The following is a 27,852-nucleotide window of genomic DNA, read 5'->3' on the forward strand; positions in this document are numbered from 1 at the left end:
AGATCTGCTATCCCCGTTTAAATAAAAAAAAAATCATTTCAGTAGGCCTTTAAAACAGAACAAGTAAATGAATAAATAGATTAATACTAAATTTTCTATCGCTTATTTTGACAAAATAATACAATAAGAAATGACAAAATATGTTTTTGCATATGTCAGTAGCCAAATTAAGTTTGCTCACTTGCTACTAAAAGAGAAGTCGTCTAGTATCTTTACTATCTTATTTAATGCAAAAATTGTTCTTTGATTGCAATAAGAAACATAGGTTTAATCTTTTTGTTAAAATAAAGCCAACAATGCCATTTGTGTGGTCCCCTTTATTTAGAAAAGTATTAAAATACATTTTGGTATCGGTACCAAAATATTGGTATTGGGACAACCCTAACATGTACATTATCATCAGCCAACACTTACACAGAGCCCAGGAAATCATCAAGGACCATATATAGAAAATGCAGGGTTCATTTTTGGTGGGATTTCGGCCATTTTGGATTTTTTTCTGCGTAATATTCTAATCTGAGACGTGTTTGTTTTGTCGCCAGCCAATAAAAAAGGAGCCTGGTACACAAATGTCCCCCACGCTGCCATAAGTTATTTTTACCCTTCCGTATCGCCTCCGAGATAGTATCAGTGGCGGGGATGGTGGTAGTGTGAAAGAGTATTCCGTATCAGGACACAGAGGCATGAAGTTACGAAAACACTCAAGACTCAGATCTCCTGCCCTGTTGTGTTGGAAATAATTGTCACAGATATTCTATACATGCGATAAACCGTGTCAGTGTGGAAGTGCTTGGTTGTGCTCAGTTTATATTTACTTCAGTCTTCTTGGTGCTTCAACAAGGCGGTCCTGGCTTTTTCCTAAGGTCCATCCAGTAGTTGATCAGCTCCTGCGGGGACTGCAGGATATAGGTAATGATCCTGGAGTATTGGCAGCGATTGTATTCAGTGTTATAAGCCTGAAATTGTGATGCATCGGGCGGCGGTTTAGGCGCCAGTCCCAGCTGCTTCATGCACATTCCGATGTATGCGTCCTCGATGTTGAACGGCCGAATGGTTTTGGAGATTGCAACGATCTTTGGCGGGAGATCGTTTGAAAATACATAACCCATTCCCAGAGTGTATGTGGGGTATTTGGGATTGGGGTACATCTCCTCAGGGACATACCATTTGGAGCTCTTTACACGGATGACCGGGATGTCCCACATAATCCTCCCAGTCAGGTAGTTAGTTTTGGGGATGCCCGGCTTCTGCAGCATCAACACCAGGTTGTCGATGTTAAGGAACATGTCCGAGTCCACCTTCATGGCGTAGGCGGCCGTCGGGCAGCGCGTGGCCAACCACTCCATGATAACCATTGTCTTGATGGTCAAGTTGAGGTAAGAGTCTACAAAGTTGCTCTGTATCAGGTCGTGGTGCAGCTTGTTCTCCTGAAGCACTTTCTGCTGCTGTTCCGCACCTCCAGCCAGGCCCAGCATGAAGAGAGTCAAGATCGTCTCACCTTGGACTGAGTTCTCTTTGCCCCAAGTGAGGCGGATGGCGTGCCGGGCTTCCTTGTTTCCGGGCGCCACGGGAACCATGAGCACCAGAAAGGGCGTCTTGGTTTTGCACACGTCACCGACATCCATGATGAATTGATAGTTTGGCGCGTAGGCCTGGTGGTACAGAGTACGTGCTGTCAACGTTGAGTATGTGCTGGACGTGGTCTCAGGAAGTTCGTCTGCTTTAGCGAGATTATTTGGATCGACCCGGAAAGGGGGAGGGAGCTTGCCTTGATAGCTCTGGTTTATCAGCTTTTGGTAGTGCTGACGGAGTAAAGAATTCTCCCACCAAGGTGAGGAAGGAATGGAGTGGACGTAACACAGGAACAATAACGCCATACTCAGTAGGATCAGGAACTTAAACCAGGACAGAATCTTCTTTGGAAGACAGGGAGGACTCATTGTGAGCAGTCTGCAAAACAAAAGAGGTCACATGGGGAACATATTATAAACAGAGGGCAAGAATAGATTTAAAGAGCCACATGTACTTTAGAGTAGTCGGTGTACAACTTGTATCACAGTATAGATTTAATGTCCATGGAAACTGACTAGACATTGGATTCATTATATGAGGAAACACAGTTCTGTAGACCATCTATTGTCGGCATGGTGACCTCCTGCTGTGTTGTGTTAGCAATAGCATGGAGGCTAAGATCACTTCTCCGTTTTGGCCAAAACACCTAAAACAAAGTTAGACCCAAAGTAAATAAAGATTATTAAAGGCCTACTGAAACCCACTACTACCGACCACGCAGTCTGATAGTTTATATATCAATGATGAAATCTTAACATTGCAACACATGCCAATACGGCCGGGTTAACTTATAAAGTGACATTTAAAACTTCCCGGGAAATATCCGGCTGAAACGTCGCGGTATGATGACGTATGCGCGTGACGAAGTCAGAGTAACGGAAGTTATGGTACCCGTAGAATCCTATACAAAAAGCTCTGTTTTCATTTCATAATTCCACAGTATTCTGGACATCTTTTGCAATTTGTTTAATGAACAATGAAGGCTGCAAAGAAGACAGTTGTAGGTGGGATCGGTGTATTAGCAGCGGACTACAGCAACACAACCAGGAGGACTTTGTTGGAGCGCTAGCCGCGCTAGCCGCCGACCTCACCTTGACTTCCTACGTCTCCGGGCCGCCAAACGCATCGGGTGAAGTCCTTCGTCCTTCTGCCGCTCGCTGGAACGCAGGTGAGCACGGGTGTAGATGAGTAGATGAGGGCTGGCTGGCGTAGGTGGAGAGCTAATGTTTTTAGCATAGCTCTGTGAGGTCCCGTTGCTAAGTTGCTAAGTTAGCTTCAATGGTGTCGTTAGCACAGCATTGTTAACCTTCGCCAGCCTGGAAAGCATTAACCGTGTATTTACATGTCCACGGTTTAATAGTATTGTTGATTTTCTATATATCCTTCCAGTCAGGGGTTTATTTTTTTGTTTCTATATGCAGTTAAAGCACGATGCTATCACGTTAGCTCGTAGCTAAAGCATTTCGCCGATGTATTGTCGTGGAGATAAAAGGCACTGAATGTCCATTTCGCGTTCTCGACTCTCATTTTCAAGAGGATATAGTATCCGAGGTGGTTTAAAATACAAATCCGTGATCCACAATAAAAAAAAGGAGAGTGTGGAATCCAATGAGCCAGCTTGTACCTAAGTTACGGTCAGAGCGAAAAAAGATACGTCCATCACTGCCTCTCAAGTCCTTCACTCTAACGTTCCTCATCTACGAATCTTTCATCCTCGCTCAAATTAATGGGGTAATCATCACTTTCTCGGTCCGAATCTCTCTCGCTCCATTGTAAACAATGGGGAATTGTGAGGAATACTAGCTCCTGTGACGTCACGCTACTTCCGGTACAGACAAGGGGTCCAAAACGGCCAGATGAGCCAGGGTTTTTATGAGTCCGTTGCTGGTCCGCGGCGGGAGGTTAGGCTTTGATCTTGGGTGCGGAGCGGATGCAGCGCGCCGTCACGGCGCACCCGCCGCGGAAATAAGGCTTTGATCATGGGTGCGATGCGGATGCAACGCGCCGCCACGGCGGATCAGCTACCCGCCGCCGTGGCGGATACGTTCCTGAGTGCAAATGGACGCCGATGTGGGTCCGTTTCGCGGTTCCGTTCCGGAAAGCGCGATACCTGCGCGGGGGATCCGCCGCGGAGTGTTTTTGCTGTGTGGGTACAATGATTATATAAATATTTTTTATCATCACAAAATCTTTTTTGATTTTTTAAAATGTTTATTATGTTTATTGATATCATGTTGATACCCACATTTGTGGTATCACAAATCTATGTAAAGTATCCAAACAACAGAAGAATACGTTTTGGGTTTTTTTTGCTCAAAAGGGTTCATTATGTCTTTTTATTCATATACTTTTCAAATTTTCTTGTAATCAGACAATATTTTACGGTATATTAGATGGAATTTTTACCTGACTTGTTTCGACTGTCATTTGCAGTCTTCCTCTGAAGGGTCACCTGACCACTGTGACGTTTTTCCTATCAGCTGTTTATGGCGTCACATTAGTACCAAAAATCCAAGCGCGTAAAAACTGTTATCGCGCGCTGATTCTCCACTTCGTGCGCGCACGCGACACCCTTTTGCGCGCGCGTGGTGCCTTTGTGCGCGCGCGGTGCATTTCTGCGCGCGCGGTGCCTTTCTGCGCGTGCGCTGTCTCGGTCTGGGCGCTGTCATGTTTCATTTTGGTACTTTGGGGGCGGGCATGCTTAGACCGCCCCTTCTTTGTGATTGGCTTTGAAAAAAAAAAAGAAGAAAAATACAACTTCAAGTAGGTTGTAAAAAAAAGGCAGATGAAGTGAAACTATAGCAATGCTTTTCTTTCCACTCTCTCATGCACACCACACAGATACTCATGTTATGAGAAGTATATTGTTTAAAAAATATTAACATTAATTGTTGATATTTTAAACATCTTTCAGATTACATTGCTCGAATTCTAAAACCACTTTACTACACAAATATTAGGCCCAATGTGCAGGATTATTCTATTAGTATTAGTTATTTTTATGTTTTATCATATCTTAGCTTATTTTTATGTTTTATCATATCTTAGCCTATTTTTATATGGTCTTATTATATTTATATTTCAGTTTTTATTGTATTTTATTTTATTTTATAGTTTTTCATATTGTAGTTTATTTTTATGTTTGATTATATCTTATCTTATTTCATATTATTTTTGGACTTTTACCTGATGTGTATTTTAATTATTTTTAATCCATTTATTTGATCATCTAGTGCAGGGGTCACCAACCTTTTTGAAAGCAAGAGCTACTTCTTGGGTAGTGATTAATGCGAAGGGCTACCAGTTTGATACACACTTCAATAAATTGCCAGAAATAGCCAATTTGCTCAATTTACCTCTAACTCTATGTTATTATTAATAATTAATGATATTTATCTTTGGGGAAACACTTAAAATCTTATTGATTTCTCACAATAAATATATATAGAAACAGATAAATATCAATATGCAACACTTTATTTTTATACTTTCTCTAAGTGCACATTTTTCAAATTGAACATTTTCAAATGATCACTTCTAAGACAGTCTTGCGAAATCACAATATCCCATTTTAACTAGCTAGCCACTAACATTTTTTAACAAATCATGAATTACTTTGCACCATGTTTGTACAAATAATAACTCATGTAAAATACAAAAGTCAACTCTCAAATTTTTAAATAAATCATGTCACACTTTAAAGACCAAGTCTTTAAAATATTTTCTTGGATTTTCAAATTCTATTTGAGTTTTGTCTCTCTTAGAATTAAAAATGTCGAGCAAAGCGAGACCAGCTTGCTAGTAAATAAATAAAATTAAAAAAATAGAGGCAGCTTACTGGTAAGTGCTGCTATTTGAGCTATTTTTAGAACAGGCCAGCGGGCTACTCATCTGGTCCTTACGGGCTACCTGGTGCCCGCGGGCACCGCGTTGGTGACCCCTGATCTAGTGTTTCCTCAAAGAGCCATCTGGATCTCCACGTTCAGAGGGTTCCTGTGATTGGCTATTGTCATTGTGTTGTTATTATTATTATTGTTGTTGTTGTTGTTTGTTTATTTTTATGTACATGTTTGACTGTCTTCATGGGGTGTGGGTGTTATTTCTCATTTTGTTTTTAACTATGTAAAGCACTTTGAGCTGCATTTTAAATGTATGAAAAGTGCTTTATAAATAAAAATGTATTATTATTTTTAGTAATAGTACCCTTACAATCACTCCAAAGCAGTTCAATAACTTACCTCTTTTTCAGCCAACATTTTTTTATCCACTTCTTCCTCCGTAAATCTTGATACATATTGACGATGACCCGCCCTGCTATACTTCTGATTGCTCAAAGCCAATCAGAAAGAAGGGGCGGTCTAAGCATGCCCGCCCCCAAAGTACCAAAATGAAACATGACAGCGCACAATCCGAGACAGCGCGCGCGCGCAGAAAGGCACCACGCGCATGCAAGAAGGCGCCGCGCGCGCGCACAAAGGCACCACACGCGTGCAAAAGGGTGTCGCGCGCGCACGAAGTGGAGAATCAGCATGCGATAACAGTTTTTACGCGCTTGGATTTTTGGTACTAATGTGACGCCATAGCTGTTCTTATAAGCGTGGCCAACCAGGTAGACTTGACAATAGAAGAATAAGTGCTTATTACATTTTAACAGACGTGTAGGTATTAAACCAGGTATTAAAAATAAATCAACAAGCAGTTCAACAATCCACCCAAGAGTGACCAGGAATGGAAAAAGAACAGTCCCCTGCATACTTGCCAACCCTCCCGAATTTTCCGGGAGACTCCCGAATTTCAGTGCCTCTCCCGAAAATCTCCCGGGACAACCATTCTCCCGAATTTCTCCCGATTTCCAGCCGGACTTAAGGCACGCCCCCTCCAGGTCCGTGCGGACCTGAGTGAGGACAGCCTGTCGTCACGTCCGCTTGGCCAACCAAAAAGTAACCACAGAACACTATAGTGTTCTGTGGTTACTTTTTGATTGGCCAAAGGTTTACGTTGTATTGCGCACCCTGACGGCAAGTGTGGGAGTCGGTTCTGAAGTATGAAGTAAAGAGACGTAACTTCGTCACCTCGCCTGGTTATTGACTCCAACCCAGAATATTACACTGCCCACACCTACGCTCCTTCAAAGGCTGAGCTACTGGCTGCAAAGCATTGCACTTTCAAATACAACAATGAGTAGAGAGGAGTGTTATGTGTGTATATGTGTAAATAAATGAACACTGAAATTCAAGTATTTATTTTATTTATATGTGTGTATATATATATATATATATATATATATATATATATATATATATATATATATATATATATATATATATATATATATATATATATATATATATATATACATATATTAGGGGTGGGCAAATGAATGCGTTAATTTCGAGTTAACGCATCAATCTATTATCGCCGACAATTTTTTTATCGCGCATTTGCGTATGTTGTTTACACGCCTTTATTTTGTTAACGCCTATTGCTGTTTCTTGCGGAAAAGGAAGGAGAACGTGGAAGAAACAAAACAAGCATGGAGAAGAAGGGTAACTCAACAGAACTTTTACAGGGTCATTTTCATTATAAAGTACTTCCAGGTGGCGGATTTGACAGAAGCAAAGTGGTTTGTAGCCACTGCCAAGCTGAGTTTTCTTATCACAGGAGTACTTCCAGTCTAAAATATCACCTTAACACGAAGCACACTGTTGATGCGAGCAAACCATTCAACAAAGCAGAAAGTGGAGCCAGGCTTCGGCAGACTACGTTAAATGCAGCGTGCGGGAGAAGTATAGATAAACGAGAGCAAGAGAAGCTAACAAATGCCATAGCGAAGTGGATAGTTACAGACTGTAGGCTCATTAGTGTTGTGGAAGACGCCGGCCTGAGAAACATTGTGTGAATCACAACAAGTGACAGCACGGATGAGCCGCCATCAAGACGCACCAAGAATACACGACTTGTATGAAAAGGAGAGGACTGTAAAAGTGACAACTTTACAACCTGCAGCTGTAGTTGCTCTCAGTGGGGACTACTAGACATCAATCGGTAAGCATAATTACCTCGGAGTTACAGTGCATTATATTGATGAAAGGTGGGTGCTGCATTCACATGTTCTGTCTATAATGGAAACAGAGGAGAGGCATTATGGAAAGGAAAATTAGAGGAAAATGTTTCTGCTGTTACCTCAGAAATTGCCTGTTCGGATGTTATGATTGTGGCTCAGGGGTTTGTATGTAGATTATATTTATTTTCCATAACAAACATCCATCCATCCATTTTCAACCGCTTGTCCCTTTTGGGGTCGCGGGGGATGCTGGAGCCTATCTCAGCTGCATTCGGGCGGAAGGCGGGGTACACCCTGGACAAGTCGCCACCTCATCACAGGGCCAACACAGATAGACCACATTCACACACTAGGGACCATTTAGTGTTGCCAATCAACCTATCCCCAGGTGCATGTCTTTGGAGGTGGGAGGGGCCTATCCCCAGGTGCATGTCTTTGGAGGTGGGAGGGGCCTATCCCCAGGTGCATGTCTTTGGAGGTGGGAGGAAGGCGGAGTACCCGGAGGGAACCCACGCAGTCACGGGGAGAACATGCAAACTCCACACAGAAAGATCCCAAGCCCAAACAGGATAACTTAAATACCCTGCAGCAGCAATAAACTTCAATGTTTGTATTGATATTTTTTGAGTTGATTTTAATAAAATATGCTATTTAACTGCTACTGTTTAACAAGTACTGATTTAAATTGTGTTTGCACAACAAATGTTTTGGCGCTTTTGTCCATATGGGAGAATATTCCAATAAAGGTGCACTACACACTACTTTTGAATTCATTATTGGGTTTTGCGTATACAATGCAGTTAATCGTGATTAATCAGAGAAATAGTGCGATTAACTATGATTAAAATTTTTAATCGTTGCCCAGCCCTAATATATATATATATATATATATATATATATATATATATATATATATATATATATATATATATATATATATATATACATATATATATATATATATATATATATATATATATATATATATATATATATATATATATAAGGAATACTTGAATTTCAGTGGATTCTAGCTATAAATATACTCCTCACCCCTTGACCCCGCCTCACCATCAGCAGCTGTTAGACTAGCTCTATTGTAGTGAATCACACCTGAGCCATCATACATGAATCATATCTTTAATGGACGTGTGATAAAGAACATGTTACAACAATCGATCTAGGGATCTAGATATCTGGTCAGGACACTGTGCTTGTCGGCTGAAATTGGCGGTCGTACTTGACGGCCGCAACCACTTCATGGCTTCACAATAGTTATGCAGTACAACACTAGACGTTGAGTAATCGCTCGACATACATGCCGGACAATAACTGATAGTCTGCTTTGCCAGTCCAAATGCATTCGCTGTTTTCCGTAGTCTTCCCTCGTCCACGGGAGCCCGCATTCTCGTCGTCTCCCCTTCAACAAATGGACAAAGTTTTTCGCTAAGTAGAATCACAGCTGACCTGGACATTCGAAAGTTCTATTGGCGTTCCTCTGACACAATACACTCGTTGACAAACATATCCCACCAGACTGCCGTTCTTCCAGGCCTTATCCAAAACCGTCGCTCAACATTGCTATGTTGCCGTCTGAGATGTGTTGTATCTGAAATAGCTGCAACCGCGCATTTCCTTCTCTTAAGGTATTCATGTGTGATTTCCACAAACGTCTGTACATGTAGAAGAAGGAGAAACACGGGCTTGTCTGGATGACTCACCTCCATCTTCTCAGTGATTACCTCCGAGTTACGAAACCGCTTGTTATGAAGTTGGCTGTGGCGCGTTCTTTCTGGCGTCATTTCCTTTTGTGGGGCGCGGTCTTTCTGGCGTCACTTCCTCTCCGAACTCGGTTTGTAAACGATCGATTAGTCCATACAAAGCTAAGAGCCAGAGCTTTAAAAAATACACGCCGCACTTACCCGTGTAAAACATTATCCAAGGAGGGGAACCTTAAACAATGAATTAGTGTGGCTGACACAGGGCTTAGGCTAAACAATTATTTGTTTAAGGAGTTATTCGGCTTGATGTAAGCAGGGCCTTAGTTACTGGTCTTCCTAATGTAATGGCCTTGACGGCAGATAAAGCGTGTGAGGGAATGAGACCATAATTCAACCTTTGTAGATTACATGATTTTTATACTATTTGACTCCAAGCGGAATTTAATTAGATGCACAGGTTTTAGTGCATTACAAATACACGAGAAACAAATTGTGTAATACAATCCAAAATAACAAAATTATCAGAATAAAATACATATTTTTTCTTAAATATAAATATTTCCTGCTTAAATAACCCTTGCGCAAGCATGATATTGATTATACAGACTTACTTAGACAAATTTTATTGATCCACAAGGGAAATTGTTCCACACAGTAGCTCAGTTACAAAAGAATGGAAAGGATAAGGGTGGAAAGGATAATGCAGGTATAAAGTAGAATAAAAATGTACTATAGTAGCAATATAAAATATAACATATGTAATATTTACATATCATATATACAGTATATAACATATACTGATATATTATATTATTGTATTATATTTGTATATAATATATACAACAGTGATGTGCAGTGAGGTTTGAGGTTGGGGAGACACTTACCCACTAGTCAGATTTACAAACATACAGTATGATGCTAAGTCACTGACCCAGTAGTCAGATTTACAAACATACAGTATGAAGCAATGGCACCGGCTCAAAATCGCTAAACACACAGTATGATACTAAAATAAAACGTTTGAACACACTTAGCACACAATTAACACCGCACTGCAGAGCAGACACTAGACCATGGGTCCCCAAAAATGTTTTGACTCGGGGGGCCACATTGGGTTAAAAAAAATTTGGCAAAATTTTTCGACGACATGATTTCCTTGAGCGGCTAGGAGGCCCCGAGAGTAACAAGCGGTAGAAAATAGATTAGAAAGGACAAATTAAGAAAAAAAAATTGAGACTTCCCGCAGGCCGGATTTTGGGGACCACTGATCTAAACTTTACCGCTGCCGGGCATTTTTTTCCATATACTTTTATTGGAATATTTTCAGAATGTGTTTGTTTTATTTTTGGCCAAAGTAAGACAAAGAAAACAATCTGAAGTTGTCTTTATTTTTTTTGTTTTAATGCCATGATTTTAATAGTCCGGCCCGCGTGTGCGCAGATTTTCTTCCATGCAGTGAGCTAAAATGAGTTGGACACCCCTGATGTACAGTATTACAGTATATGTAACAGCTGCAACAACAACAACAAAAATGGCAGCATAAGATAGAGAGTAGCTCCAGCAGACAAAATACATTATAAACAAAGGGAGGTAGCTAACATGGAAGCGGTTAGACAAATAAAAAATAAAAAACTTGAGACTTCCTGTGGGCCAGATTTTGGACGCTGGCGGGCCGTATTCGGCCCGTAGTTTGGGGACCCCTGCACTGGACAGTATATCTTACCTTTAAATGTAAATAAAGTCAATTCGCCTTTCCCTCTGGACGAAGATCTCTATGACTTTGTTGTAGAAGTCCTCCTTTTTCTCTTTTTCTTTGAATTTTAAAAGTCTCTCTTTCTCAATTAAGGTCCACCTTCACTCTGACAAATCTGGCAGCATTAATCTCCTTTTAAATATAGTTTCTGATCACATCACCTACTGCTTCTCTCTAATCATTCTGTATTATGTTTGATGCGCCAGTAAACACAGTGGATGACGTTTCCAGGTGTTTAGCTAAACGTTCATCTTTCTCTGCGTAAGATGACTGGAGGAGCTTGCACTCTCATCGTCACCACCAAATGCAAGCTCCTGTTTCCCCAAAAAGCAAGTGGCGTTTATCAGGTATTTTAATATCTCAACGATTTTCCTTTACATTGGCATTGTGGATGCTGATATTTAGTCTCTGTTGTTCATTTAGAGCCAGATCAATACGTGATATCCCAAACGTTTTGAAAGAAATCTGACCTTGAATGTGGGCAGATGAGCTTTCATGTTTTTCGAGGCTTCTTGGCAGCTTTTTCAGATCAGTATATCCCATTTGGGTCCAAACACGGTCACTCGTTGAGAATAGAAGGCAGGGAAAGCAATAAAGACGTTTTTTGTAGCACAGCCACAAAGCCATTATTTTCGAGTATACCGATCCTTTTGAAATGAACAAATGGTAAATGGTAAATGGGTTATACTTGTGTAAGGAGGTGAACTGATGTGGGGAGTCTGCAGAGGTTCTTTCAAAAGGTTGGGGCAGTTGTTAGGGAAGCCTCCAGGGGGCGCCACTTCGTGGTCTGTTCACTGTTGTCTGTGAATGTTCTTCTTTGTTGGTTGTGGCCATCTTAGGTCACAACTCCATGTCTTTTCTAAAGATAAGCAGGAAGGGACCAGGCTCCCCAGTTAAAAGATGAAAAAAAGTTATTGTTTTGCACTATTAAGCCGATTTATTCACAAAATATGATGGCTAAGAGTTATATTAAGGTGGGGGTTTTGTAAATTGTGAAGAGACTGTTGATTTTGTTATGTTTTTATGCCAGTGTGTGTGGTAGCCCAGAAGCATGTTATGCTAGGACATGTTTTGGCTCTTTTCATATGATTATCCACTCACTCAGTCGTTTATGTCTACACGCACGCACGCTCGCGCGCGCGCACACACACACACACACACACACACACGTTACCTGCTGGGTATATTACTGGTCACGATGAGAGAAGTTGATTGTGTTTTAAAATATAAAGTGTTATAGTGTGACATATTTTGTATTTTGTGACAACTCCATGTCTTTTCTAAAGGTGAAGATTTGAGATAAAGACGACTCCACCCAGAGCCTATGCTTCCTTGCCTGGTCTTTCTCTCCGTCTTCCCACGCACACAAAAATACAATAGACAACGCAGAGACTTCATAGGGAGACCGAGGACTAGACAGACCCGGGATAGGGGAAGCCAGCTTCAAGGGTTACAACTGGTGCCGTGACCCGTGATCTGCGGATGCCACACAAGAGCAGGAGAAGGAGTTAAGAGGGGAAAGAAGGAAAACATTTGTGTTAAACATATCCTTTTTCTATATTTATGCTTTATGGGAATGTTTTATGGTGTCTGTGACCTATTCTGAAAAAAAAAAAAAACAACACAGTCACACAATCACAATCCAACACTACTGCCACCACATACACATACTCGCTCTCTCACACACACAATATTTACCTCAGTACATGCACCCAAGTTATCTAAGCCTGCAGCACTTTTAAATTCTGAAGATGCAAAGTCCCCACGTAGGTACCCCTAGTCGACCACCGACACAAGTTCACTCTACAGTGAGACAGACTTTAAATCGACGTGCTGGCATAGTGGACCATGGTCCTGATGGAGGGGTGTCACCTCAGTGTGTTGTCCACATGATGGCCCACTGTAAACATGACATGGACCCCCAACAGGCTGTTAGGCCCAAAACGGAGCCCCATCAAGTCAAAACTGTGCCAACCCTGTCACCCCCCATACTCAGCCCAATATATAATAGATATGAGGTCCCAGGATCATTTCAGACTCCAACAGCTACAGTACCATGTCGCCCACCCCTTTTTCAAAGTCCCACAATGGCGATACCGGATCAGATGGCCACTAGCCATGCTCCACCCCCCATACCACAAACACAGAGTGCCAGGTATGTCTCACCACTCCAGACTCAGCACCTCCCTGATGGAATGTACACTCCGGCCTCTGTGTCAGTCCCACAAGTCTCCACAAGTACCCCCATATCCAACCTTTATGATGTTGCCCCAATTACATGGCTAGACTCCGCCTCCATAGCCCATGGTGCTGCTGCCCACTTGCCCGTCCCAATTAGCCAAACCCCAGGACAGGATGTCAGGTGCACCCCACTAACCGAGCCACACCTCCCCCATGATAGAGTGTATGCGGCTCAACCTCCCAATATGTATGCACCCCAAGCGAACAGTCCCTACCCATTAGTCCCGACCCGCCCTCATGAATTCCCGCAGATTTCAGAGCCTAAATTGCAAGCCACCACTCACACCCCTAGGACTGGGATAAACAATGCTGCCTGGTCCCCGGATTGGTACACTGCCCAAGCAGCCACATATAACCCACCAAATCCCGTCCTGCCTGCTCCAGGTCCTGCCGTATCGACATCCATGCTCACATATCAACATGTGCCCCAAGTTGTGTTTCCCACCACAGGACAGGCCAGATATAGCACAATGCAACCTGCCCCTGTTGGGTTCACCCAGACACACCAGGTGAGGAATGTGCAGATCTTCAGTGGAGGCCCTGACTGTAGAGTCCTCATTGAAGACTGGATACGGGATATGCAGTATCTTCTGGAAGCGGGGGGGGCTGCCAGCACATCTCTGTTTTGCAACAATTGTGCGTCACTTGAGTGGGGAGGCCAGGAGACTGGTTCTAAATCTCCCCCTCCAAGAACAGCATCCAGAGAGAGCATTTGATGAGCTGAGAGCCGAATATGGAGACATGCAAAGGTCTCTGGATCCTTTGGCAGACTTTTATGAGAGAAGCCAGTGGCCTGAAGAAACCGCGTGCTCCTATGCTATTGCGCTAGAAGCAACCCTCCGTTCAGTTGAGGAGTCTCAGTGTGGGGGCCAACCGTACCCAGACCGTGATGCCAAACTCACACGTCAGTTCCTGAGGGGGTTAAATGATGAAGGGGTGTACCTCAGGATTGCCCCCTTGAAGCCTAGGCTCCTGAGTTTTCGTGAACTTCAAGAGGAACTACGAAGTCTGGCAAGGGAGGCAAGGAGGTTTCAGCCTCAACATAAATTAAAGAAACCATTCACCCAGGTTCACGTGGCGGCCAGAGAACACCAAGGGGCGGCAAAAGAGATGACTGATGCAGTGAAACCCTCCTCCGAGCTGTCCACACTGACTATGCTGATAGAGAAGCTAACTCTGAACCAAGAGGAACAGGTCAAAAAGCTTGCACAGCTAGAATCAAAACTAGTTTCCTTACAAACCCCTGCTCCAACCAGACCACTGTCAGCAGTGAGGAATGACAGGGAAGCTACCATGTTGGTGTGCTATCGTTGTGGGAAGGCCGGACATATGGCCAGAGTATGTAGAACTCTAATGCCTAATAATAACCCGAACACAAACCCACCGCATCCTCAGGCTGTCTCCCCAGAGGAGACAGCACAACACGGCACGACACAGGCCGGATGTTCTTTAAACGCATAAAGCCTGTGGTAGAAGGGGAAACCATGGGCAAACACTTAGGTCCCCAAGCAGAAGAGCGAGGAAAGGAGAAGAGAACACCCCTGGTGGGCCCCAAGAATGAGGGGGATGTGGAGGTCAATGGTGAAATATGTAGGACTTTAATTGACTCTGGATCACAAATAACCAGCATTACCTATGAGTTTTGGCGTAGGCACCCTGAATTGTGCCAGCAGAAGCTGCAGCCTTCCAACATTCCAGTGGAAGGGGCAGGTGGCCAGGATGTCCCTCACCATGGTGTGCTGCTTGTCCGACTGAAGGTTTTTGGAAAAGAATATGCCAGTGTACCAGCCTTTGTTGTCCCTGAAACAGAGTACAGGTCCATGGTTCCTTTGCTGGTGGGGACAAATGTCATACGAGCCTCGAGACAACACCTTCAAGACACTTATGGGCTGAAGTTCCTCCAATGCATCAAAGATACCCATCCAGAATGGCATTCTGCATTACTGGAGATGGAACAAACGGGGACTGGTGGTCTAGATGGCAGAGTGGGCCCTGTTCGGTATTATGGAGAGAAAGTATTGGTGCCTGCAGGCAGTGAGACTGTTGTGAAGTGCAAGGTAATGAAGGGACCCAAGAAACAGGCATATCCTGCCCTCATTGAAGCCAAGCCCTCTCTGAAGCTTCCAGTGGGCCTCGTTGTTGGTAGAGTCGTGGCTAATGTGACCAAGCAGCAGGTTCCGGTCCGAGTGATGAACCTGTCTGAACGAACAGTTGTTATTAGGTCCAGCACTCAGCTGGCAGAGGTCTTTCTGATTCAGGAAGTACTGCAAACAGTGGAAAGGGGCCAGGGGAGAGGTCAAAACAGCAAGATGGGAGTGCCTGGCACTGGTGTATGTCAAATACATGAACAAGGGGTGAGCAGTAATAAAGGCCTTGCATCATGTTGTGTAGATTTGAGTGGTGCCGCCATAGATTATGAGGGGCAGCATTCTAGGCTCAAAGAGCTTGTAGGGAAGAACAGTGATGTCTTCTCCCAGCACTCATTGGATTATGGACACACAACAACTGTCCAGCATGAAATACCCCTGGTAGACCCAAAACCATTTCGGCTCCCGTACCGTAAAATACCACCCGCCCAGTGGGAGGGCGTCAAGAAGGCTCTCACGGAGATGGAAGAGGCTGGCGTAATTCGTCCAAGCAAGAGCCCTTATGCTTCCCAGATGGTGGTGGTAATTAAGAAGGATGGATCCCTGAGAATATGCGTGGACTACAGGAAGCTGAATCTGTGCAGCACGAGGGATGCTTTTCCATTGCCAAGGATAGAGGATGCACTGGAAGCATTGGGGCAGTCAAAGTATTTCTCCACCCTCGACCTCACCTCTGGGTACTGGCAGGTTGAAGTAGCAGAGCAAGATAAGCACAAAACAGCTTTCAGCACACCCATGGGGCTGTACGAGGCTAACAGAATGCCATTTGGGTTACAAAATGCCCCATCAACTTTTCAGAGATTGATGACCTGTTGTTTTGGAGACCTAAACTACGTCAACCTGCTCATCTACCTTGACGACATCATTGTCTTTGCAAAAACCTTTGACGAACACCTGGAGAGGCTTCAAGTGGTGTTCAATCGGCTACGGGAACACGGGCTGAAGCTGAAGCCCTCCAAATGCCATTTGATGAAGAAGGAGGTTCAGTACCTAGGGCACCTGGTGTCAGCCGAGGGTATCAGGACTGACCCGGAGAAGATAAATACAGTGACTGACTGGAAACGCCCCACTAACCGCAAAGAGGTACAGCAGTTCCTGGGCTTCACAGGCTATACAGGCGGTTTGTGGGAGGCTATGCAAAGCTGGTGGCGCCTCTATATCGTCTCACTTCGGGAGACCCAAGAAAGAAGAAAAGGGGGGCCAAGACTTCCTTTGACCCACCTCCCCTGTTCCATTGGACGGAAGATTGCGAGGCTGCATTCCAAGGTCTGAAACAGAGACTTACCACCGCCCCAGTCCTCGCCTACCCAGACTACAACCTACCATTCTTGTTGCAGACTGATGCGTCCGGGGAAGGTCTGGGTGCCGTTCTTGCTCAGATTCAAGATGGGAAGAAGCGCGTCCTTGCATATGCCAGTAGAGGGTTGCATCCATCTGAAACGCGTTACCCGCCCCACAAGTTAGAGTTTTTAGCTCTCAAGTGGGCGGCAACAGAAAAGTTTTATGACCACCTGTATGGGCACAAATTCTCTGTCATCACCGATAACAATCCACTGAAATATGTGATGACCACGGCAAAATTGGACGCGACTGGTCAGTGCTGGGTGTCCCACCTGTCAATGCTGGACTTCGATATTCAATACCGTCAAGGAAAATGCAATGCCAACGCCGATGCTTTGTCCAGACTATCCAGTCGGGAGGTCGCACAAGCCTTGCCGACATGTCCACAGCGGGTTAAGTCCAGGAACAGTGAGAGGAAGTCTCTGAGTTCAGATGAGGTAGTCGAAAACACAGCACAGGTTGAGACAGACTATCTTCAAGGACCACAGCCAGGCAATCCTGAGGCGCTAACTGAGTCCTATGATGGTATTGGGACAGACTCACTGCCTGCAATGACAAAGCAGCAAGTTAGGATTGGCCAAAGAGATGACCCTGTGGTTGGACCAGTGCTGCACTATCGGTCTCTGAACACCAAACCTAAGAGGAGCGATAGTGTGGAAGGAGGGGCACCGGTGGGCATTCTCCTGAAGGAATGGAAGAGGTTAGTGGTCAAGGACGGCATCCTCTACCGCAAAGTTTATGATGGACAAAGAGGGTCAATTGAGCAGTTGGTGCTGCCCATGGAGCTACAGAGGTATGCTAAGACGGCCCTCCATGATGATTCAGGCCATTTGGGGTTGGACCGCACATTTGCACTGATGAGGGAGCGTTTTTACTGGCCCAAGATGTTCCAGGATATCAAAGCATGGTGCAGTGCGAGAGGTGCTGTCTCAGGAAGACTCCCACAGCAGGTCTTAGAGCCCCCCTCGTCAGTATCCACACCAGTGCACCGATGGAATTGGTCTGTATAGACTTTCTGACATTGGAGAGGTCCAGAGGTGGGATCGAGAATCTGCTGGTTGTAACGGATCACTTCTCTCGTTTCGCACAAGCTTACCCGACCAAGGATCAGAAGGCACGCACAGTGGCAAAGGTGCTGTGGAGGAACTTCCTCTGCCGTTTTGGGTTCCCGGCTAGACTTCACGCTGATCAAGGTCGAAACTTTGAGAGCACTGTTGTGAAGGAGCTGTGCAGGATCACTGGTATCACCAAGTCGCACACAAGCCCATATCATCCACAGGGAAACGGAACCACCGAAAGATTTAACAGGACCTTGATGGATATGTTGGGAACACTGAATCCTCAAGAGAAGCCCCGCTGGCATGAACATGTGGACGCTATGACGCATGCCTATAACTGTACACGCCATGACTCGACGGGTTACACACCATACTTTTTAATGTATGGCAGACATCCCAGACTGCCCATTGACCTTGTCTTAGGGCTGCCCGAGAACAACGAGCCATGTGAATACAGTGAATACGTGCAAGCCCTCATGGACTGCCTGAGAAATGCTTATGATAAGGCCAACAAGATGTCCAGGCACGCCAAAGAACAGCAGAAAAAACAATATGATCGCAAGGTGAAGCCTCAGGAATTTGAGCCCGGGGACAGGGTGCTTGTCAAAATTTGTTACATTGAAGGTCGGCAGAAGCTGGGAGATAGGTGGGAGCGCCAGCCTTACATTGTCATAAAGAAACAGCCGGACATTCCTGTGTACGTGGTCCGGACCGAAGAGGGGGACAAGGAGAGAGTGGTCCACCAGAATCTGTTGACCCAATGCATGTTCCTCCCCTTGGAGCCCCAACAGGAGTGGTGTGGGATGAGGGAGCTAGCAGTGAATACAGATTGCAGTGTTGAAAATGCGATCGAAGATGTTCAGCTGCAGGACCTTGGATATGCTGCAAGTAAAACTCAGCCTAAGGAGATACAGGATGGAGGGGATCAAAGCGAACCGGATAAAGGGGAGGACAAGGGTCAAGGACAGATGTTAGAAACTGGACATGGACCGAGGGGGCCCGGTAACCTGAGGGTGATGTCCAAAGAGCTTGTGCAGAGCAGGAGAAATCCGCCGAGACACAGATGTCCTCCCAAGAAGTTGTCCTACCATTCGGTAGCTGTGAAACCTGTCTCTGATAAGCAAAAGATTGAAATAGGACGAAGACTGTGGCTGGCGGCTAAAGAAAAGAAGATGGCTGCTGTTAAACACTGAGCATGATACATTGCACCATTGCACTTCACCTCTCATATAACAAACACTAGGTATCGTGTTGACACGGGAAGAGGGAGGGGTTGTGTATCTAATGGCTGAGACGCCATCATAGAAAGAAGGGGTGGGTGTAAGGAGGTGAACTGATGTGGGGAGTCTGCAGAGGTTCTTTCAAAAGGTTGGGACAGTTGTTAGGGAAGCCTCCAGGGGGCGCCACTCCGTGGTCTGTTCACTGTTGTCTGTGAATGTTCTTCTTTGTTGGTTGTGGCCATCTTAGGTCACAACTCCATGTCTTTTCTAAAGGTAAGCAGGAAGGGACCAGGCTCCCCAGTTAAAAGATGAAAAAAAGTTATTGTTTTGCACTATTAAGCCGATTTATTCACAAAATATGATGGCTAAGAGTTATATTAAGGTGGGGGTTTTGTAAATTGTGAAGAGACTGTTGATTTTGTTATGTTTTTATGCCAGTGTGTGTGGTAGCCCAGAAGCATGTTATGCTAGGACATGTTTTGGCTCTTTTCATATGATTATCCACTCACTCAGTCGTTTATGTCTACACGCACGCACGCACGCACGCACGCTCGCGCGCACACACACACACACACACACGTTACCTGCTGGGTATATTACTGGTCACGATGAGAGAAGTTGATTGTGTTTTAAAATATAAAGTGTTATAGTGTGACATATTTTGTATTTTGTGACAACTCCATGTCTTTTCTAAAGGTGAAGATTTGAGATAAAGACGACTCCACCCAGATCCTATGCTTCCTTGCCTGGTCTTTCTCTCCGTCTTCCCACGCACACAAAAATACAATACACAACGCAGAGACTTCATAGGGAGACAGAGGACTAGACAGACCCGGGATAGGGGAAGCCAGCTTCAAGGGTTACACTTGTATAGCGCCTTTCTACTTTCAAAATACTCAAAGCGCTTTGACACTATTTGCACATTCACACACGCACACACACGCAGATGGCGGGAGCTGCCATGCAGGTGCTAACCACAACCCATCAGGAGCAAGGGTGAAGTGTCTTGCCCAAGGACACAACGGACGTTATTTTCTATCCTCGGACCACACACGTTTGAATCAAATCTGGCAGCTCTGGCATTGGTCTCCCAGTATTAATGACTTCTTGCTTTGATTGGAAGTCCAGTCTTGAAAAATTCCTTATTTTCGAAATCAAATCCTCAATTTTTAGGGAAGTTTGCGGGAAGCGTAGCAGTTGTTGTCTGTTGTTTTCTTCTTCTACTTCTTAAGGGTTAACCGGTGTTGGCAGTTCATTAACTTTTGATATATCGCCCCCTACTTTGAGTCAGAGGTACTTGCTGCCCAATGGCCTGCCTTTACCCCGTGGCACGCACACGCTCAATACACTTTGTGTGTGTAGCCGTGGAGGCACCACCTGTGTCTGCCTCACTTCTCGTCTGCCTTGTTATTTTGATCAGGAAACACAAAATTACCATGATTTTGACCATGAAAATTATCTAAATATACAGAAACCACACCAAAATCACATAGAAAGCATAGACCAAAAGAGAAATCCATCCATCCATCCATTTTCTACTGCTTGTTCCGTTTTGGGGTTGTGGAGGGTGCTGCAGCCTATCTCAGCTGCATTCGGGCGCAAGGCGGGGTACACCCTGGACAAACGTATTTTATTTTATTACTTCGTTTTTGAACATCTAATGGTTAAGCCTTTTACCACCCCTGATGCCTCCCCTGACAGCATGTCACTGATATACAATATATAACAAAACCCAATTACCTTGTACAATATTACAGTATATGTAACAGCTGCAGCATAAAATAGAGAGTAGATCCAACAGAAAATATACATTATAAACAAAGAGAGGTAGCTAACATGGAAGAGGTCATGTAATAGACAGATATAATCTATTGCTGTATGGCGAGTGATTATACAGTTGGATGGTGTGTGGAATGAAGGAGTTCTTGAATCGAACACTGTGGGAACGAAGCTGAAGAAGCCTGTTGGAGTATGAGCTCTGCTGTCCCTTAATTGTCTGGTGGAGTGGGTGGGCAGGATTGTCCATGATGGCGAGCAGTTTATCCAGTGTCCTCCTGTCCCTCACTGACACAAACGCCTCTAACTGCATGCCAATAGTTTGGCCGGCTTTCCGGATCAGTTTGTCAATCCGGTTTAAGTCCCTTTTGCTGGTGCTGCTCCCCCAGCAGACCACTGCAAAGTACAGTGCACTGGCCACAACAGACTGAAAAAAGATCTCCAACGGCTTGCTGCACACATTAAAAGACCTAAGCTTCCTCAGGAAAAACAGACTGCTCATTCCCTTCTTGTATACAGCTTTGCTGTCGTCCTTCCAGTCCAGTCTGCTGTTCAAGTGGACTCCCAGGCAACGTTCCCTCTAAGGTGCGCACCTGCGCAATTGGAGAACTCAAAGAACATGATCCTCACAGTGCCCCTCCCACAATCCACGTGAGAGTGAGCACGATGCAGCAGGTAGATAACAGCATTGTCCACTCCTACATAGGGCTGATACGCAAACTGTAGAGGGTCCAGGGAAGGAGCCACCAGGGGTCTCAGTTGAGCCAGCACAAGTCTCCAGAGGACCTTCATGACATGAGACGTCAGGGCAACCTTACTCTTAGGATTACAAAAGGGACCCACTCATAAAACTGTCGAAAGTCAGCAACAAATAAATGTAATCTTCAACTGCAGATCTATCTATTCAATATAGAGTTTTTATATCTATTTATTTTTATTTTTTATGTTTTATGACCTTATTGTCGAAAACAAAAACTGTTTTTTTTATATAAAGGGAAAATGCTAAATATCAGTGTGGCCTTTTTATTGTATCATCAATGAATTGAGCTTCATGGAACGCACAAAAAGAGAGAATATGATATTTGCTGGACTTTGGTATGGGGATTCAAAACCATCCATGGTTACATTTTTGAGACCACTAAGTGACACACTGAGTAAGCTTGCAGACGATGGAATTATTGTGCAACCTGCAGAGTTGACATCTGAACCTTTTGTGTGTAAAGTGCTCACCATTGCTGGAACATGCGACTTGCCTGCTAAAGCATTAGTCCTTAATTCAATGCAATACAATGGGAAATTTGGATGTCATAAATGCGAACAGCCAGGAAAGACTGTGAAAACTGGGGAAAGAGGACACGCCCATGTATTTCCATTCCAACATGGAGATCCAAAGGGGCCACTGCGCACCAATGAAAAGTTTGTACTGGATATGAAAATCGCAAATGAAACCAAAACCATTGTCAAAGGGGTAAAGGGTCCCTGTTGCCTGAGCCAACTTAAAGGCCTACTGAAACCCACTACTACCGACCACGCAGTCTGATAGTTTATATATCAATGATTAAATCTTAACATTGCAACACATGCCAATACAGCCGGGTTAACTTATAAAGTGCAATTTTAAATTTCCCGGGAAACTTCCGGTTGAAAACGTCTAGGTATGATGACGTATGCGCGTGACGTCAATGGTTGAAGCGGAAGTATTCAGACACATTGTATCTCAATACAAACAGCTCTGTTTTCATCGCAAAATTCCACAGTATTCTGGACATCTGTGTTGGTGAATCTTTTGCAATTTGTTTAATGAACAATGGAGACTGCAAAGAAGAAAGCTGTAGGTGGGATCGGTGTATTAGTGGCTGGCTTCAGCAACACAACCAGGAGGACTTTGAGTTGGATAGCAGACGCGCTATCCGACGCTAGCCGCCGACCGCATCGATGATCGGATGAAGTCCTTCGTCGCGCCGTCGATCGCTGGAACGCAGGTGAGCACGGGTGTTGATGAGCAGATGAGGGCTGGCGTAGGTGGATAGGTAATGTTTTTAGCATAGCTCTGTCGAGGTCCCGTAGCTAAGTTAGCTTCAATGGCGTCGTTAGCAACAGCATTGTTAGGCTTCGCCAGGTTGGACAGCATTAACCGTGTGGTTACAGGTCCAGTGTTTGGTAGTATTGTTGATCTTCTGTCTATCCTTCCAGTCAGGGGCTTATTTCTTTTGTTTCTATCTGCATTTAAGCACGATGCTATCACGTTAGCTCCGTAGCTAAAGTGCTTCGCCGATGTATTGTCGTGGAGAAAAAAGTCACTGTGAATGTCCATTTCGCGTTCTCGACCTTCATTTTCAAGAGGATATAGTATGCGAGGTGGTTTAAAATACAAATCCGTGATCCACAATAGAAAAAGGAGAAAGTGTGGAATCCAATGAACCCTTGTACCTAAGTTACGGTCAGAGCGAAAAAAGATACGTCCTGCACTGCACTCTAGTCCTTCACTCTGACGTTCCTCATCCACAAGTCTTTCATCCTGGCTCAAATTAATGGGGTAATCGTCGCTTTCTGTGTCCGAATCGCTCTCGCTGCTGGTGTGAACAATGGGGAAATGTGAGGAGCCTTTCAACCTGTGATGTCACGCTACTTCCGGTACAGGCAAGGCTTTTTTTTATCAGCGACCAAAAGTTGCGAACTTTATCGTCGATGTTCTCTACTAAATCCTTTCAGCAAAAATATGGCAATATCGCGAAATGATCAAGTATGACACTTAGAATGGATCTGCTATCCCCGTTTAAATAACAAAATTTCATTTTAGTAGGCCTTTAAAATGTATAACCTTATCAAAGGCACTGCCGTAGATTACATGCACTCAGTCCTCCTCGGAGTAATGGGCCTTTTGATTGTGTTGTGGTTTTCTACAGCGTTTTCTTGTCAGCCCTTTAGCATGGCAAAGAATACCAAAGAAATTGACAGGCGATTTCAGGAAGTCTGTCCTCCATCCTCAACCACATATCCTCGATCAGTGGCATCTCACAGAATGTTTTTTAAAGCATCTTTTGCTGTTCTATGGAACGGTTATTTTCCGTGGAATTCTTGCAACAATGTACTACAACCACTTCCTTCTACTAAGTGAAGCCATTTTCATTTTGTTAATGGAATCTACAGGTATATCGGTTGAACCGATACATCATGCAGAAAAACTATTGTGGAATTTTTGTTCTAAAATGGCTACACTCAAATGTACACCTTCTCGTGCACCTGGCAGACGGTGTCATGGCCCTTGGTCCATTATGGACTCATACATGTTTCCACTTTGAAGACAAAAATGGATATTTGTTAAGGCTCATACATTGGTACTCAAAATATACCTATGCAGATGGTAAATGCAGTCAACCAAACCAAAAATAAACAAAAGGTGAGTGCCATTAAGAAAAAGCATTGAAGTTTAGGGATGGCTATGCAGAACAAAACTAAAACTGAACTGGCTACAAAGTAAAGAAAAACAGAATGCTGGACGACAGCAAAGACTTACAGTGGAGCAAAGACGGCGTCCACAAAGTACATCCGAACATGACATGACAATCGACGGATAAAAACAACTGAAATATTCTTGATTGCTGAAACAAAATAGTTGCGGGAAATATCGCTCAAAGGAAGACATGTAACTGCTACAGGAAAAAACCAAAAAAATAGTTAGAGGCACCAAAATAGGAGCGCAAGACAAGAACTAAAACACTACACACAGGAAAACAGCAAAAAACTCAAAATGAGTCAGGGCGTGATGTGACAGGTCGTGACAGTACACCTACTTTGAGAAAAGAGCTATAGTGATGCATGCTTGGTTATGGTTTAAAATCATATCCAACAATTGCAACAACGACTTTTTAAGGTCAACTGAGTTTTGTTTTCTAATGATTTCTGCTGGTGGTGTGCCTCCGCATTTTGTCAACGCAAAAAATGTGCCTTGGCTCAAAAAAGGTTGAAAAACACTGGTATAAGTGAAGCTGTTTATACTTACTAAACCGTCCCATGTGTGATGTCTGTAGGAGTGTTTTCATGCACATTTGTATGTGCTATCATAATGTAATGATGCTAACATTAGCTAATATGCTAACATGTCTGCAAGTGTCTGCGTTAGTATTATTAACTTGCAAGGGCATTCTTTTTGTTTTCAGTTTCACAAATTCCTCTGTAAACTCACAAAGACATCACCGTGGCGTCATTGAGTCTGTTTAGCTGATTGGAGAGCAAGCTTCCACAGCTAGTGGGTCCATGACGACGACTTTTGTTTTGTTTGATCAGCCGTTTTACTGCCGTGTTACAGCCATCGTTTGGAAACATTTATAGAATTTTTCTGTGTACATGACCATACTTGCCAACCCTCCCGTTTTTAGCGGGAGACTCCCGGTATTGAGCGCCTCTCCCGATAACCTCCCGGCAGAAATTTTCTCCCGACAAACTCCCGGTATTCAGCCGGAGCTGGAGGCCACGCTCCCTCCAGCTCAATGTGGACCTGAGTGGGGACAGCCTGTTCTCACGTCTGCTTTCCCGCAATATAAACAGCTTGCCTGCCCAATGACATCATAACATCTACGGCTTTTAGAGGGTAGAGTGCACAACTGCGCACACAACAAGGAGACGAAGCAGAAGAACGAGGAAGTTACAGACATGGCGACGCCGTCGACGAGCAAGATGAAGAAATACGCTTGCAAGTTCCAAAACAAATGGAAACAAGAATTTCAGTTCATCCAGGACAGTTCGAAGGGGAAGGGGTATGTAATTATGTTGCCTGTACATTTTGTAAAACAGACTTCTCCACTGAACACGGTGGCCGAGTCATGAACGGAGGAGAAGTTAAACAGGACAATACTGCCATCTACTGGATAGCCCCCGGAACACTGAAATTCAAGTATTTATTTTATTTATATGTATAATAAAATAAATACATATACATAAATATATAGCTAGAATTCACTAAAAGTCAAGTATTTCATACATATATATATACCTGTGTATGTATATATATATATATATATATATATATATATATATATATATATATATACATATATATATATATATATATATATATATATATATATATGTATATATATATGTATATATATATATATATATATATGTATATTGTTCAACTGTTAATTACCGATTCCGATATCAACCGATACCGATATATACAGTCGTGGAATTAACACATTATTATGCCTAATTTTGTTGTGATGCCCCGCTAGATGCATTAAACAATGTAACAAGGTTTTCCAAAATAAATCAACTCAAGTTATGGAAAAAAATGCCAACATGGCACTGCCATATTTATTATTGAAGTCACAAAGTGCATTATATTTTTTAATATGCCTCAAAACTGCAGCTTGGAATTTGGAACATGCTCTCCCTGAGAGAGCATGAGGAGGTTGAGGTGGGCGGGGTTGCGGTGGGGTGTATATTGTAGCGTCCCGAAAGAGTTAGTGCTGCAAGGGGTTCTGGGTATTTGTTCTGTTGTGTTACGGTGCGGATGTTCTCCCGAAATGTGTTTGTCATTCTTGTTTGGTGTGGGTTCACAGTGTGGCGCATATTTGTAACAGTGTTAAAGTTGTTTATACGGTCACCCTCAGTGTGACCTGTATGGCTGTTGACCAAGTACGCCTTGCATTCACTTGTGTGTGTGAAAAGCCGTAGGTATTATGTGACTGGGCCAGCACGCAAAGGCAGTGCCTTTAAGGTTTATTGGCGCTCTGTACTTTTCCCTACGTCCGTGTACACAGCAGCGTTTTAAAAAGTCATAGATTTTACTTTTTGAAACCGATACCGATAATTTCCGATATTACATTTTAAAGCATTTATCGGCCGATAATATCAGTAGCTCGATATTATCGGACATCTCTAATATTCAAGTAATTATTTGTCTGGCTTCTAAAGTTTAAATGTGGACTACCCCACCCATCTCTGTACATAAGCGAGTTCCAATGTATAAACTGTAAAATGGGTCAAAGTACGCTGGTCACATGGGCTACGAATGGGTGCGTGCGTAGATGTAGTATGTAGTATGTAGCCTCCTAAGACCTGAACTGGCAAGGCATGTAAGTTTTATTTATTTTGCTCTATGGAACACATAGAGAGTATTTTATGACAAAAAAAAAAAAAGAAAGTTGCCCTCTGAACTTTTGGATGTGTTTTCAGCCATCTTTGAATCTAACATGTAATGTGCTATACTACGTTCTATTGTGGTGATGTCCAGGGGGTCCCAGGAGGTTCAGCACTCACCTGTGCAATCCAGTGGATGGGTTGCTGTAGTAAGGACGTGTTTTGTCAAATACACAAAATCGCAGTCTTAATCTTTTCACCTCTCATCAACCTTATTAGCACTAACACTGTGATAAATAAGATATATCCATATTGCGATTGGTAGTGTCGACGTTTACCTATCAACCGGCCCGTCGCATTCCCCACATGCACACAGGTGCCATTTTCACAGGGAAAAAGCCAACAAAACGGGACAAACACTAACCTGACACCTCATTTAGAAAATAGTTAGTAAACACTCGGTGTTCAAATTTGACCTTTGGCTGCTAACGGGTGGGAAAAGTCACGCTGTAATGTATTCTTCCACTTCCGGTAATCAAAACAGTTTCTGTGGGCGATGGGGGAACATTTGTAGTCAAAATGTAGAACTATAAACAGTCAAGCAAAGCTGTCATGAATTCTGATATCATATATCCAGGTTGTAAAAAAAAACAAAAAAAAAAAACGAGCAATTACCTTTTCAGTCCAGTATTCCTACCCTGACCTTTCCCCCCCTGGTCCTCCATGGTGGTCCTCCTGTAAAGTTGCCTTCTGTCCTTCATTGGAAGTCAGGTGTTTTTCAAGTCAACACAATTCACAGGTAATAACTTGTCAAATGTCACGTCTACCCCCAACCTCTCTCTCTCTCTCTCTCTCTCTCTCTCTCTCTCTCTCTC

At 43.7% G+C, this 27,852-nt stretch overlaps 1 protein-coding gene across 2 annotated transcripts; it reads right to left on the reverse strand.

Moving 5' to 3' along the window:
• Window positions 1-304: 304 nt before the first annotated feature.
• On the reverse strand, window positions 305-27,852 carry LOC133633563 (beta-1,3-galactosyltransferase 1-like). 2 transcript variants are annotated; one of them, XM_062026123.1, is made up of 2 exons: window positions 27,653-27,852; window positions 305-1,950 (listed from the first exon to the last, which is right to left on the reverse strand). In XM_062026123.1, exons 1-2 carry the CDS (start codon window positions 27,736-27,738, stop codon window positions 834-836), a joined length of 1,203 nt encoding a protein of 400 aa, XP_061882107.1. In that variant the 5' UTR covers window positions 27,739-27,852; the 3' UTR covers window positions 305-833. The 2 variants fall into 2 exon arrangements, with proteins under 2 accessions (XP_061882107.1, XP_061882108.1); XM_062026124.1 differs by lacking the exon at window positions 27,653-27,852 and adding an exon at window positions 2,664-2,776.

The sequence above is a fragment of the Entelurus aequoreus genome, linkage group LG18 (assembly GCF_033978785.1).
Source record: "Entelurus aequoreus isolate RoL-2023_Sb linkage group LG18, RoL_Eaeq_v1.1, whole genome shotgun sequence".
Classification (NCBI taxonomy): Eukaryota; Metazoa; Chordata; class Actinopteri; order Syngnathiformes; family Syngnathidae; genus Entelurus; species Entelurus aequoreus.